The sequence below is a fragment of the Stegodyphus dumicola genome, chromosome 4 (assembly GCF_044657685.1).
Source record: "Stegodyphus dumicola isolate Sdum_Otavi_A_Nest chromosome 4, ASM4465768v1".
Taxonomy (NCBI): Eukaryota; Metazoa; Arthropoda; class Arachnida; order Araneae; family Eresidae; genus Stegodyphus; species Stegodyphus dumicola.
This window is the reverse complement of record NC_140771.1, coordinates 132642847-132659527: the sequence shown is the minus strand read 5'-3', so window position 1 is coordinate 132659527 and position 16681 is coordinate 132642847. Positions and strand designations below refer to the sequence as shown.

The 16681-nt window shown below is 33.3% G+C and overlaps 1 protein-coding gene across 17 annotated transcripts in view; it reads left to right on the top strand.

Moving 5' to 3' along the window:
* LOC118204330 (uncharacterized) overlaps nucleotides 1-16681 on the top strand; it is a 1054928-nt gene that overhangs the window by 547479 nt on the left and 490768 nt on the right. For all 17 annotated transcript variants that reach the window (XR_015040777.1, XR_015040778.1, XM_085815465.1 and 14 more), the window contains one exon: nucleotides 7413-7473. Coding sequence is in view for 5 of the 17 variants with exons in the window: in XM_085815465.1 (XP_085671591.1) it covers nucleotides 7413-7473 (61 nt within the window). In the remaining 12 variants the exon portion in view is untranslated. The remainder of the gene's footprint in view (nucleotides 1-7412; nucleotides 7474-16681) is intronic.

The window sequence follows — 16681 nt, the reverse complement described above, 5'->3', positions numbered from 1 at the left end:
TGAAACTCCAGTCGCCACTCTCATGTGCTTCTCTATTACTTGAGAATGGCAAGGAAGCTTTTTTACTTCAAACTGAGAACCACCTCTAATCAATTTTATGTCTTCGTCGCTGAGCTTCAATGTAGCCAGCGCCTCAAAGAGATTGTCCCAGTGAATCTTCTCAAAATATACTCCTATACTTTGAAATTCAATTTGGGTCAAAGTTTACGAATACGTGCTCGTTCATCTTCCAACTTCGAGAACAGGATGTTTTCAGAGTGAACAAAATAACAGTTCCTCTGAATAACTTCGTGAACGATTTCCTTAACATTTTTTGGCAAGAATGAACTTTTCTTTACCATTCGACGAACATGACGTGCTCCTCGTGTTGCTGCCAGGATTTTCTTTATTCCAACCATGATGAGACAGAAACTTTTACAACATATTCGGCCAGTAGCTTAAAATCGGGTGTTGGTTTGGCACTTGATACATAAAGGCAAATAATTATGTTAGCTGTAGTGAGCTATCCTCAGTTCTCCATCTTTCCAAGGCCCCTGTTTAATAGGTCTGAAGGGTAAACCTCTGAGGATACTGCCTTAGAAATATCAAAGAGGTATTTTTGATTAGGACTGAAGACGTTTTCGTAAATTTCGGGTAGATAACTGCAATAGGGACAGAACTTGTCACGTTAAGAGTTTCACATGCTTTCAGGGATTTTCCAATTGTTAAAGAAACCTATTGTGGCCCGGATTTATTTTTATCAATCTTCTGAAAAAAGACAGCTTCTGCGCAATAAGCATATAAACTAACGCAGTTCATGAGCAACAAAGATCTCAAGAAGTCTAATTACGCCATTTTTCTTTCCAGTGTCGACGCTTGTTCCATCACACCCAGTAGCAACCAATCCCTTTCTAAATAAGAATGTCGGTGATGATTTGTGTATTATTTGCACTGGACCTCTTTCACAGCTGTAGTCCGGTAGAAAGAATTTCCCTTCTTTTCATACACTATAGTTTTGTCATTCCTCTTATCAATACAGATGCCATACAAAGACTAGTGTAGCGGTTGATTGAAGCTGAGACCGTTAAGTCGCTGTATTTGCAGCTTACACCTGTCAATAACTTTAACTGGAGTATCTTTAGATGCAATTCGCAGAACCTGAAGTACAGAGGTACAATGACAGCAGCTAATCCATCTGATACTCTGGCTATATCACAAGGAAGAGCTAAATTTAGCAGAGGTACTCGCATTTGGTCTGTCTTGGAGTTTGAGGAAATTTGAGGATCAATTGCTTTCAGAAGTTTTGCTTCTTGACTAACGTAATCTCCGTCATCATCTTCAGGGATGTCTTCTGAATCAGACACTAAAACGACATTCGCTTTTAAATCTGTAATCGTCATAGACAAGCACGCATCACTTTTATGTGCCCTTGCTTCAGATTCCTTATTTTTCCTTCTTTGTTGTCTTTCTCTTATACGTTGCAATTTTCAGCTTTCAGAAACATCGATCAACCCAATCGTAATTTTTCTTTCATTTCGTTGCTGTGTTAAGAAATTCCGCTGTATGCTTGGAATCTTTACGAAGCATTTACATTGTTCTTATTTCAAACACTTGTATGCAGAAATATCAAACAAAATACTATTTGCCTGATCTAAGAGATCTTTCTTAATTTTATCAAACCCCTTCCGAGATTTTGCTATTCTTTTTACGTTTTCGTACTTTTCATTGTGATTTCTTATAAGACGAATAGAACTTGAGGTATAGAACTTTTCTTCCAAATTTATGAAATGACACAGGAAACGAATTCAGTAATGTCCTTGGCTGACTGCTCTTTCTTCTTCTCTTTCCGCAATTACTTATTTTCGACACGGAGGTCATTACATCAGCATACGTGGGTAAAACTGTCTCTTTAAGTTCTAATGGAGTTCCGAAAACATTATAAAAAGATGCACTTTTAGTTGACGTCTTCTTAGTCCAACATAAACAATGACGGATAAAACAGAATTGACTAAATACACCAAACAACCAAATAATTTACAATTCAAAGTCTTTGAAAGGTCTGGAAACCGCGTGTTTGGTTAACCCATTCTAGGATCATAGTCAGACTAAAACCCGTTCTGCAATCTGTTATCATATTTTGGCATTTAATTTGATATTCTGGTAGGGGAAGCAATTTCTCGCGCTAATAATGGCGTTTTTGACAAAGGAATTCACGAAAAAGAGCATAATACCGTTAAAAAACTCAGTACAGATATTCACTTGAGGTGTGGAACCTCAAGAGGCCTCAATATTTTGGGCTGAAGTTTGAACATAAGTTGTTCTAGCTTATTTGGAACTATATAATGACTAAGGCAATATGAATTTTAAAAAAGTTTTTTTTTTTTTTTTTTTTTTTTTTTTTTTTCTGAACCCTATTGCAGGTGCGTATTCGGCTATGAACTTCCAATCGACCTCTTGATCATCACTGACTCTCTTTAAATTTCATCGTCCCCAAGGGAGTCAGTATGCCCACTGAGAAACTCTGATTTAAAGACTATAAAATGACATTAAGAAAGACAATAACACAAAATTAACTTGTAAACAGTAGGTTTTGATTGTTTAATGTTATCAGAACAGATGAATCTCATATTAAACCGTTTTAATTGGAAAAATATTTGAGTCTCATAAAATGTTTTTAATAAGAAATAAAAAAAAATATCATATAATTAGAATTTGTGTCAGAATTTCATTGGCTACTCAACATATATCAGGTTACAGTGATGTTCAAAATTAAGGGAATTTTCTCAGAGTTGAATGAAAATTTGTATGAACTAAGTTGATAAGCGAAACATATACGATACAACAGTAATATGGTACATTGATTGGCATAATGGTTAGCTCTGCTGGTTGTCGTATCATTAGGTCTGTGTTTGAATCCGGAACAGGATTTAGATGTTTATAAGCATATTCTGTCTTTGAGGCGTGAAAGCATTTACAATTCTAGCGAGTCGAAGATAATTTCTGGTGACCGGAAAAAAGAAATGAGAAGCTCACGGATCCAACCCTTCCCGGGGTGTTATGTTTTAAAATTAGAGCAGAACTTTCTCATTCTTGTGGCCGTAAAATCTGGCGCTCCCTCGAATGCGTCTCGGGGTTCTTGGTGTTCAGAAGGCTAAATGATCGACAAAGATCTCAAGACGTTCTAATTACGCCCTTTTTTCTTTCCAGTCTCGACGCTGTTCCATCACACCCAACAGCAACCAATCCCTTTCTAAATAAGAATGTCGGTGATGATTTGTGTAATATCTGCACTGGACCTCTTTCACAGCTGTAGTCCGGTAGAAAGAATTTGCCTTCTTTTCATACACTATAGTTTTGTCATCTCTCTTATCAATACAGATGCCATACAATGACTGATGTAGCGGTTGATTGAAGCTGGGAAAGTTAAGATGATGTATTTGCAGCTTACACCTGTCACTAACGTTAGCTGGACTATCTTTAGATGCAAATCGTAGAGCCTGAAGTACAGATGTACAATGACAGCAGCTGATCCATCCGATACTCCGGCTATATCACAAGGAACAGCTAAACTCCGGCTATATCACAAGGAATTCGGCCTTCGTCGGCTATTCCCGACGAAGGCCTTAAGTTGCAAGAGTTCAGCCGTTTAAAAACACCAATAGTCATGCTACACACCCATGATCATGTGTAAGGCTGATCGGCCCAGGAGCATCTAAAAGACGTTACAAAATTGAACAAACAAATCTTCTAGAGGGCATAGTTCACTTTAATATAGCTCTCAAACCGTGACTTCAGACTAGAAATCATTAGGTTATGAGTGCTTGTAGAAGACAATTCCACTCCTGTAGAAAAGCTTTTTTTTTAAATACTGGGATAGATCTGGGAGGAGGAGAACAGTTGCATTTGCATTCCTAAGAGCTTCTCAAGCATAAGATATGCTTTATAGGGTTTAAATTTGGATATCTGTTTAGATAATTCATCTGGTTAATATCCTCACTTTACATAAAATTATCCACGAGATTAGACGTATGTGAACGAGCGTTGTCATCGATTAAAATGTTTTATTAGAAAAACATTGTTGGCACCTAGGTTGGGAGATTTTTGCCAATTTCATGAAAGCTAATTCATCGTTCTCATACCGATAAATCCAGTTACGAGGAAGCATTCGTTATCCGAATTCGCGAAACGAAGTAGCTTACTATTCCTTTTAACAGCAGTTCCATCTTGCTGGAATATGAAATTGCTGGTGAAAAAAAGGTTCATAAAAATTATTCATAAATTAGCGTAGGATACGTTTAATTGAAGCAAATCCAATTTCTTCTCAGTAAGCGCGCAGCAAATTTTCATTCCCAGTATCTCGATGTAATTGCAACTTACTATTCCGTTCAAATGAAACATCGCTTCCGTGTCTGACTATTAGACGGATGGCAAAATCGTCGTCTTTCAAGGTTTCTAACTTATAAAAAGAGATCACAAAATTCGCATCGCTTGGTCTAATCCTTCAGCTCTAAATGTTGCAACATCTGCAAACTTAATGATATCACATACGATCTCTCAGGCAAAATATTTTAATTCATTGGCTAAGGAATACAAAATTTGTGGATTAAGCGGTTTTTTTTTTTTTTTATATTTCTGAAGAGAACGCGCTAAACTCATTTTTTTCCACTGTTTCTCTAGAATCCCTTGGCTATCTGGATCTCTTGCCTTTTCAAAGGTAATCAGTGTTCTTAAATGATGCCATCGCACATTGCTTTGATGGCTTGATGAAGTTTCATTGCACTACCCTCCAAATTCACAATGTACACTAATAATGTATAAACATTTCGGATAATTTAATGCACAATCCTTGGGGTAAACTTACCATTTTTAATATATTGAAAACCGTATCCGTTGCACGATGTGTCAAAGAATTTTCCCAACCGCGTATTAAAAATTAAGGATATTTTCTTTCGTTACGTGTATATCAACAGGGCAGGTAATCTATAATTTAGAAATTATAGGACTTCAAAGCACAGTCAATCATTTATATCGCAGAGAAGCGTACCACTTAAGAGGTCGCTCGAGGCGGGAGAGACGATGCTAAAAAAAGAGGAAGGTAAAGAGGGCCGTAACCTCAGAAATGAAATAAAAATGAAATATATATACATGATATATAAAAATAGCAATAAGATACCCACAAATATCTGTCTGTTTTGTAAACATGTCTTCACATATTGCGTAGTATTAAATTATGGCTATTTCCTTGTAATGTGCAATTGTAGCATTCGTATAAATATATCATATTCGTTGCTTCTGTGCGTAGTTTGTTATCGATGAACTTAACAACTAATTATATAATTTAGCAAAATGTATTAAGTTGTTTATGTTGTAAGATTTATAGAAGTTTTATTCATTTTAAGAAATTTCCATTAGATCTGAGCTTCCAAGAAAATAATCATTTCTCAAAGGTTAAAGAAAGGTTCAAGAAAACCACATTTTTGTTAATTTTGTCTCCATACTGGAACATCTTAGGCTTTAGTTCTGCGTGTGGTATTTTTGACTTAAGTCATTGAAGATAAATTGGAATTTCTCCCAAGCGCTAGAAAATGATTTCGAAATTATTTACATTTCTTTCTGATTTCCCCTGTAATCATTAGGATAGATACAATTGATCCAGTATTTATCTGTTAAGACTGTTAAGGGCGTCTTTGAGGGCAATAAAACCATTTCCAAATGCATCGGCCTTTTTGTCTTATCTTATCTCTTCTATAAGTTCTTCGTATAGAGAGTAGAAGAATAAATTAACTTTATTTGCATGTCTCTTGTACTTGTTTAAAATACTTATGAGAAAATGTATAACTGAAAAATAGAAATAACAAGCAAAACAAACATTTCGAATACACGCTCTAGAAATAAAACTTCAGAATGACTTAATTACTTTAACCGACTGCGTAAAAATTATATCTCATATTTTTAGGGCATTCGTTTTCTCTATTTTTGAAACATTTATTTAATTTAGGAAAAATGTGATTTTGATCTCGATTCAAAATCAACATCTTTTTTCTTATTAACATGAAGGAAAGTAATTTTTTAACTCAGTTTATCTAATAGGGAACGAGATTTAAAATATTAAGATTATCTTTGCAAATTTATGATGTAAGTAATAAAGTTGAATCTGAAAAACTTTAGTATGCTGCTGTTCTCCTTAACTCAAATATTTTCCTCAATCGGTCTGTTATTTCTCATACCCCAGTGCTTTGGGACTTCTACTAATGCTCTCTAATTCACGTTGTGTCATTAATTTCAATATTGCTTACATTCATATTTTGCCCTTTATCTTCGTAATTCCTCTTTAAATTGATCGTGCTTAGTCTGCATATGAAAAGTATTTTAGTCTTAGCTTCTTAAACTCCTCATTCGTTTTATCCCATTTTTTTAAAATAAAAGGGAAAAGAAGTATGTCTCAATTGCTTTAATTTGTTTTTGCACTTGAAAATAAGCATTCTAGTTAAAATGCATATTTCTTTTCTTATTTGGTATTTGAAATTAAAAAAAAAAGTATTTCATATTTTCGTAGAGGAAATTTTATATGAAGTTTGGAAAGTCTTTAGCAGAGGTCTTTCTAAAATTTAGGGTTGTTATTTCATGTCTGTTATCTTAATTTACACCACAAGATCATTTAATATTCGTGCGACTTAACAACAGTGTATGAAGTAGATCTTAAACGCATCTTCCACCTACCTGGCAAACACCTAATTTCCTAAGTACTTACCACTGGATATGCATTGCTATTGAATTATAAGATTTTAAAATTTACTTTTCAAGGTATTAAGAAGCTATACAACTGAAATAATTTAAAATGTATTTAAACGTACTATACATCCAGATGATAACTTTTTGAACGCCTGACATATTCTAGCAATTATTAAAAATATATTGCTAGAATTAATAAACTCTTTCATTTGTTACATGATTCGATGCAGAATGATTTAATTTCATCCTTCATATATTTTTTTAAACTTTTACTTCTTTACTTATTAAACAATTTGCGATGCATTTGTTGTTTTCACTAAGCATACGTTTTCCCTGGCAAAGTGAAAAGTACTGTCAATTGAGGAAATATTTGTTATAAGCTTCTTGCACTAGCGATACAGTCAAATAAGCGCTAAGGTACGTTTGGAAGATGTAAACCTTTTCTTTAGAAAATAAGTGCACATATCTCCGCGTGACGTTTTAGAGGAAATAAAATTATTTCAAATTTTCTATCGTTTCTATATTTGTCATTTCGAAAAGTTATTTTTAAGTATAATATATTATATTTTATGATTTTATGTCTAGCATTTTATTCCTAATTGCTGGGTTTAAATTTGTTTTAGGTAGTTAAATTTGAGCATAAAATTAAACATTCTTGTAATATGAGAAGTAATTTTACGCTGTAATTCCTCTTTTTTTAGGCCACTGTATGATAAAGCTGTGAAGAAATCCTTTCTGTCCTTTGAACTGAAGGCTATTTGGGTAAGTTGTTAGAAACAATCCTAAATCTATCACTCGTGTCTATGTATGCCATTATAACGTGCATTTGAATGAAAGTTAATAACATCAGCTTTTTTTTTCTACAAATTATGTGCACTGTAGAAATACATACTATTTTAGAAAAAGATGCATTAAGGCTTATAACTCAAACTGCGAATTAATTTTGTTTTCACTAGAGATGGTCGATAAAAATATTCGTTTAACTCAAGCTGAAAGGAAGAGGTTGTAGACTATAAAAGTCCAAGAAAGGAGAATAAGTCACAAAACGTTCTACTTGTAGTGCATAGTACTATTATTAACATATATTACTTTATTTCGCAAATTTTGAAAAATGTTGATACTTTACAATTATATTATTACAAGTTAAGCAAATAAAGTGCTTATGCTGGTTGAAGTGTTTCAATGTTTTAGTACAAACTCCGTAAGCTTCATTAAGCAGAAAAATAAAGAATTGGAAATCATAGATGCTTAAATTTCTACTATAGAACAATTGTGAATGGACCTTATCCATACTTCAGTGGAAGTGGCAAAGTAGCATTATAAGTTGTGACTAATTCGTTGAAAACAATTTTGATTTCATGCATTTAAATCTTATGCTTGTTATATCAGGAAAACTATATTAGAGAAACTTCACAGGTTTTCTTTAAATTTAAGATCATTTTAGAAAGTAGCTATTTTTTATGATTTTCATGCCACGGTTTTAATTTTATATAAGACAATTAGGATTTGTGCAATAAAGCAAAGTGTCTACAATGATATTCAATGTCACGTCATCAAACGCGGTCAGTGAAAACTACGATGATCTTGAAAAAGGTTTAGTTTATTCAATGATATATGTGCAGATTGTACTTTATTCAAGCTCATAATGTACCTAAATCAGGTACCCTAGTGGAGGAAGGACGAGAAAAAGCTATAACATTCGAAGTTTAAAATAATGTACTGACTATTAAGTGAAACTATTAAAATCTAACTATTCAGAAAATTCATCCAGCATACCTTTAAACTAGCAAATGATTTCAACTATGGCGTGGTCCCTCTTGGGTGCTCTGATAGTGATGGGAAATATCAGTCGTATGATTTCATACTCGGAATTGCTTTTTAGTTTAAATGCGTGGAGGAAGCTTAGGAAGCTTTCAATAATGCCAAGCCGTTTCGTGCTTTGGGTAAAAGGGCTGGATATTAAAATATAAATCAAAGCTTAAAGTTGTTGAGTGATTTCAATATATGTGTTTGAAATCAATGGAAAAGTTCTTTCAAATGAAGAACGGGTTTTAAAACCTGACAAGGCACGCTTTTTCTCAATAAAAATATCTCCTGAAACGTATATTTCCAAACAGTATTAATTATTTCCTATTCCGCTTTAAAAATATGCTAAAATGTATTCAGGTGCGTTTGCTTTATATTAAAAATAAATTTTAGTGCTGTATTCTGAAATTTCGGGAATATTATTGGATTATCAGAAAATTTTTCAATAGCCTAGAAGCACATTTTGAGGATACTGCTATATTCGAAGCTTGCTTTAGGTTTAACTTTTTTCGCGGAATTAAAATTACGCTATGGTGAAATAATTTCTCTTTTCGAGGGACACTATTTTTTTAATGTAGCAATTACTTTATTATGTAGACAGTTATTTTAGTATATACATTCGATGTCACTTGAGGAAATTAACCGGTCTTCAGATATTTGAATATATTTAGTTAATATAACAACATCTGTAATAGTATCTAGCTGCTTCATGCGATTTTCTGAGGATTATTTTCTCCAACATATTTAAATGTTCTTTTATACTTGGTGAGATTAACAAGAAGAAATATTGATATAAATAATATACTCATAATATAGTGTTTTGATGAGATAGCACTATTAATATCTCTTGGATCTTGGATCTTAAATCTATTATCCTAAATTATTATTTAAAAATGTTGGTGTTGTGTGTCATTTTTTGATTTATTATAATTCACAGACGAAGGCACGTTTGGTCATTTTAATACAAATGATACATTTATTCGGACATAAGCAGCACATATAAGTTTAACTGCATATATAACTTTTACATACAATTGACCTTAAAATACTTATCTCGAAGCGACTGAGGTGCGCGCCTATTCCATAATGCAGCTTTGACATAAATTGCGTTACATCTTATAACAAGCCCGCGTGGAGTTACTGGATTCCTTTCCAAAACTTATTCAGTCTTCTCCAAAATAAAATGATTCCTTTTCAACTGTAAATCGTTAGAGAAAGGGAAGTATTACACCTCAACTAAGATAAAGGCTGGAGCGCGAACCTAAAATCACGTATCTGATAACTGTCTAATATATTCAAGTACTTCTTTGATCATCTCCATGCAAATTTCGTCTATAAATTGTCCATAACAGAGAGGAAAATGCAAGGCGCTTGGTAAGGAACTTTTTTTCCTCCAAAGCAACAATAGAGAACTTGCCAGCATTGTTTTTAAGGAATCACTTGCTTACCGAAATGTAGTTAAGAAATAAACAAACAAGAGTGAGATATCTAGAAACTTTAAGAAATGGAAGTTAAAACCAATTGAATATTTGCATTTTTTACCGGCATTTCAATTTAGTCTCGATTTTGTGAATTATTTTAGCAGTTCTCACGAATTCGAAAAATTGAAAACCTTTACTGTAACAAAAATTTACATTGATTTCTAAGAATTTATTTTCACTATTGTTCATATAAAAAAGTGAAAAGCTTTCTGAAGTCTTAGATTTAAAATTTATTAACTCCCATCTTGTAGAGCATTTAGGAATTTTTTTTGAAGGCAAACCTAAAATATCAGGTATATTATCGTCGGGTTTCTAACTCCGGACTTTCTGATCACCAGCCGAACATATTTCCAATTTCACCACCAAGGCAAGCCGTGAGGACTGAAAAAAAATTCTTTATAAATTATTATATAAAACCTTCAGATGGAATATTAATTGGCTGTTAGTTTCACTATTATTCAACTAAAAAGTTAAAACTTTTATTATATTATCACCTGAAGTATTTGCTAATTAGTTACCTTCGCTTACTGTTTTCATGAAACAATAATATATGTTCCTAATGAATGAAATATTTATTAAATGTTAAGATCTTATAAAACTGTAATGAAGTGTGTATGCTGAGAACTTGTATATTTAAAACTGCTTTATAAAACTAGTTTTAGAAAAATTACTTGAAAAAATTTAAATATATCTTAAATAACAAAATAATGTACTTGCAGTAGGAGCGTTTTCTGAATTCATATATCCCCACACATAATTTTCAGTATGACTTTTATTGCGGTACAAATAAAATAACATAGTCTCTGCCTGCAAAAACCACATAAAGTCAATTTATCTCCGCTTTCTCTTCATACGGTGGAATAAGGATTTAGAGTTGATCCAATCGTTGAATCCTTTAAAACATTTGTTCCAGTTAACCTTTGACGCGGGTATCCATCTTTCTATTGGGGAAACTGCTTTAGTCATTGTTACTCGATGACAGCCAGGAATTCCGCTTCCTCAGAATTTACAGATAGAGTCGCCTCAGTAATTTCCTTTCCCGTTTCGAGGAAATTGCGCAATAGTGTTTCTAGCGTTCAATCCTCCTAAACAACGTAGAGCTCGATCAAAAAAAGATCGTCCTGTCTGCTGTAATAGCTAATTAACGCGTATAATTCGTAAAAATGGCTTCCATTAAGTAGCTAAATTATCTGGCGCAGTAGTTTGTTCTGCTGTTGAGTTTTAGAAAGAAATGAAACAGGAGAAGAGTCTCTATATTTAATTTCTTCAACTTTTAATGACTGTTAATTAAAATTAATTTACCAGTTCCGTTTTACATTACATTTGCAAGTTCCTTACAGATTATTAGAAGAACAATGTGATGTAATCCCTCCCCTTTCCAAAAAAATAAATAAAATTGATCTAACATTTTGCTATAAAATTGTTTAAATACGGAATTATAAGCAGTTTGTTTAAGTTTTAAATAGCTAAAATGTTTCTTTTGATGGACTATAACGTTACGCGCCTCTAACTAGCACGCAACCAAGAGGTGACTGTGAAAGCTTGTATAAACCACAGAGTCTTATAAAGGGTTTAAGTCCCTTTTTATTCAACGTACTAATTTACAATTGCGTCCTCTTGACGCTTACAAACTTTGCCAACTAGGCAGTCAAAATAAAATAATAACCTGAAAAGAAAATAAAGAGAAGATTCTAACTACGAGGCTCTCTAAAATAACTAACTCACCGCGTTTTACAAATACCGCAGCTAATTCAGCAGACTTGAAGCTCACTGGAACAATTGCAACTACTTCCCGCCAAGCACATAGGCCGCAACGCGGGGTTCTTTAATTCTCGATTTCTACCTCCGCGCTCGCTAAGTAAGAAGAATAACTCTCCCTCACCGAACTTGTTTCTTTCTATTTAAATCATACTACTTCCGCTGATAATTTGAATGCTTGCGCGTTCTACTCAAATTTACATATTCTGGCATTGGCAGTTCCAGGGGAAAGTAAGGCTTGACAGGAAAGATAGTTTAAACTTAAAATAAATGTTAGTTAAAATAAATATAAATCCTACAGGACATCCAAAATTAAACTAACCATCATTTTGAAAAGTGTGCTTGAATCGAAAATTCATCGAACATTAATTTTGCGAATCATTAAAATCAGACTGAAAAGTTAAGTATTCTCAATCCTCAGTGCAGCTTCGAGTAAAAGGCCTTGCCATTAGCTTTCAAAAATCCTTTTAACTAAAGCTAATTTTGCTTTAATAAAGTGCTTTATATATGTATATATGTATATATATATATATATATATATATATATATATATATATACATACATATATAAAGTATATATGTATATATTTTAGTGTACGTGCATTAAAGTCGTTTAGCAAATAAAATATTCATAATGTGTGTAAAATATGCCGTACTATAAATCTGATGCAGTATCCGTGTTTCGTAGTTTAAGCAGCTACCTTTGAGTTGCGAGAGAGGAAAAGTAATCCTCTGAAGATCTGCTACTTTCTAGCCTGAAAATATGATAAAGTAGAGCATCAGAAACTTTAATTTCATATTAAAAAAGAGAGAAAAAAGTGTATTAATTTAGTCATTAGGTTTGCTGGAATAGAAACTCCTGTAAAATGAATTTTGTCATAACCAGGTATCAAACCTGTGTGTTTAGACTCCACCCTACTACTAATATTACAGACCACCATCCCACATTTAGCACGTGGGAGACGTAAGTTTAATTAATAACATTAACCTTACTAGAAGAGGAATTAACGCAAAAAGGCGACCACTAATTGAACAATTTAAATCGGAGAAGAATTATCTTCTACCACTTCAGTAAGATCAGGCATTTTTGTAGTTTCATTTAATTTTGTGAGCAGAGACCTTAAGACATCACGGATTCACTTATTAGCTATATGTATTGAACTCTACATCACAAGACAATAGGAGTAGGAAGTGGGCAGTAGAATGATCAATGCATTAGCTCTTAACAACATTTTCTACTACCTAAAAGGCGAGTGGACGGAGAAGCCGACGCCCAGTCGGCGAAATGAAAAGTTAATGCCACCAAATCAGCTTCCAACATATTTTAGTTAGGGAGCCACTGGAGGCATTAAGTGAGATTTGGAACGGTAACTGCAAATCTCACTGTACCTTCACCATACTCAATTTAAACTGCGTCTTTCATTGTTAGCTGAAGAGTTTATCACTATACTGCAAATGTACTTGTAAATTAAAGGAAAATTTCATTTTTTACACGCACAGTAAACTTTACTTAATTTAATGCTGGTTATGTTTTACTGTGCATCATATATCATTTAACCTTCGTTATATTTATTTACGTAATTTAGCATAATTTATAACGAAATTTATAATGTACCAATGATTTTTTACTATGCCACGCTGTGTTTCAAGGACAGTTTTTGAATTTACGTTGGAAAAACGTCAAAGAAACAAATACGAAAACAAATTTGTAGAATTCCGCTATGTTAACTAAGTAGCCATTTTATGATTTAGATCTTTACTGTCACTTATTTCTTCCGTTTCCACTTCAGAATGCAAATCAGAAAATTAACGTATGTAAGACTAGGATTTTTTTTTGCGTTGTAAAACAGAGTGTGTTCTGCATCTAGAGGCCACGCTACTAGATTGCTAGCTCAGATAAGATTTGTAGTCTTCGGCCTAGCATTATAATCTCCGATACTGAATCTCCCCGCCACTTAGATTGGGAACAAACTTCGCGTTTAATTGATTTCTGTAGCCTTCGGCTAATAGATTGCTTGGATTTAAACATTTACATTTGACTGTTACCTTAAAGGACCAAGTGAGTCTTCTGTTTTTCTTAGTTTTAAATAAAGATTCTTTTTATATCCTTTTATTGTTTCAGTTCTTTCTGAGACTTTAGACAGAGCAGTAATTCGCTTAACGTACATCAAGAGTTTGGACATTATTTGATGATTGCAAAATATACCAAATTTTATAAGTTTCGTATCCATTTTTGCAAATATAGTTTTCCTCAAATTTGACAAATTATAAAAATTGTACAGATAAGATAGTCTGACCAGTGCCGTAGTTTTTCTTAAGAAGTGTTTTAAATACTTCAGAAAATGAGGTTAAACTGATACGTATCTCTTTAAATTGAAACAAATGCATGTAGATATTTCAATGTTTCAGCATCTGATAACAGTTTTGTAATAATTAAATATTCTTTTGAATTAAAGAAGAGAAAAATTCAGACTATTTTCGAAACATTTTCAAAAGCAATTTCTGCTGTTTTTAAGAGCATCTCTACGTTTAGAAATGTAGCTTAATTTAACTGGTTTGGAAACTCATAGATAGATGTGAATTTATTGTCGTGAGGATTCTGCTAAACGTTAAATTTTTTACGAAGTCTTTCAGCATTTTCATCACACTATTTACTTATAATAATTTCTTCCTTTCCTTGCTTATAAGTTACCTGGTTTCTGAACTCTTTTCTAATTGCTGTTTATATAATGCTTTCCAAAATTATATTCAAATGATTGCTAGTTTTATCGAAAGTGGAAATAATTAATTATTTTTTAAAGTTTGATTGTAGCGTTAGATTCCTTAAAACTAGTTATTTCAGACGATCATGATCCGGACTATACCGTGCTCAAAAAGAAGCGTGGGTATGGAATGATGACGCTTGGGACAAAATATCGTGGTAAGTTTGTGGATATAGTGAATGAGTTTGACGGTCACTCTGTTTTCAAATCCTCTGTTCATTAACCAGTTGTTTAAACTTTGTTTTATGAAGGATATGTCTTATATCAGCACGGCGGACAACAAGGAGATGAGTAAATCGATTGTGGGGTCCCCCAGAAATCACTGTTTTCAAGCTCTTACGATGTGTGAGACGACATGGTCTGACATCGCAGACGCAGTAATTCATTCCGGTTGACAGTAGAAGAGACATAACTTGACGATCAGTGTCAAGAAGTTTTAGAGTTCTGCACTGGTCTGTCATCCAAAGCCTGTAGGACATGTATGTAAAAGACAACTGAAAAATTAAGCAGGCGTGACTAATTCAATCTGCAGTTTGTTTTAAATGGAACAACACGCCAGAATGCTCTGGAACTCTCGGCTAGAGAGACTAGCCGTTAGGAAGATCTTCACATAATGAGGGCGATAACTTTACCTTACAATAATGGTTCCATGTTATCAGATATTGTAATATAGTTTCTCGTAAATTTGAAAAAAAAAATATATTTTGCATTAAAAAATGAAGTAGGTGATACGCAACCTCAACAAATGTACTAAACAAAATACCAACTTATTCAGATACTAATCCTTATACGGTGCCATCAGCGCAACCTGCCGACGGTTACCACATAGGGATTAAATAAAAACTTCACGTCGCAAAATTGGTGAAAGTGTTGTTTTAAGAGCATCAGAGTAAGGCTGAATTACTTATACATAATGCACAGTTCCACGGTCTTAATACCAATGAGGCTGTTTGGGGTACTTACGTATTAACGAAACCAGGCCAAAATTCGCATAAATCGCCAAATTTGGCGACCCTACTTACGGCAACCCTACGTGTTCTATGTAGGTTTTCGTAAAGAAATTATTTTTCTTACTGGTTAGATTTAATGCCCTGAAATACTTTAATTACTTTTTTGCAGAATTACTTTTTTGGTTACTGTACCTAACAGAAGTGCCGTTACCCTCATGGAAAAAAATTGCGAAAATATCAAGGAAGGAAGCATCATTTATTCGGATTGCTGGAAAGGATACAATAGGAGTGAGTTCAAAAATGCTGGATTTCTGCATGGAACTGTTAATCACAAATATAACTTTGTGGATCCCAACACGGGCGTTCACACACAACATGTAGAGCACATGTGGGGCTCAGCCAAATGGCGCAACAAAAAACAGAGAGGAACAGCCCGTCATCATCTTGACTCATACCTTATCGAATTTATATGTCGCCAAGCTCAAGCTGTTAATGGCGAAGACGGTTTTCAATCAGTGCTGAAAGCAATAGCCAAAAGATTTCCGCCGAAAAAATAATTCTGCAACTTATTCAAATTTGAAACCGGAAGAGTTTAATTGCTATTTTATATTTTAAAACAAAATAATATAAAAAACTGTATTAAAAATTATCTGTAATTAATAAATGTACATTTTCTTTCTATTCATACTTTTTTACTCAAACTTACAAATCGCGCTAACCTGGTTGCGATAATACGTAAGTACCCTGTTGGGATATTCTACAGAATAGATTTGGAAAACTCTTTCCACGTCCACCCTCGTGAAGTGAAATAAACACTGTTTTGCAAGGCTTTTTAAGTCTTTAACCCACATCCTTCTAATAAAGCATTAGACTCGAATTGAAAGCGTTTAAAGTTTCATATCCAACCCTTGTGTGTGTGCGTGATTATATATATCACACACACACACATATATATATATATATATATACGTAAGATAAATATAGCAAAGTTCGAAAGTATTGAGTGTTTCTCCGCCATTTAGAGCATAGCGATATTAAAGCATAAATTTTTTCGGTAAATAATAAATATCAAGATGAAAAAAAACGTTAAAAGGAAAATGAAAAAAAAAATTCCTAGAAGTCCGTTTCCCTTTTATTTTTATCATTCTATGTCTTGCTATTTGTAGTTAATTAGCAGCTTTTGAATATTTTGTTTTGGCGTCAAGTAAAAGGT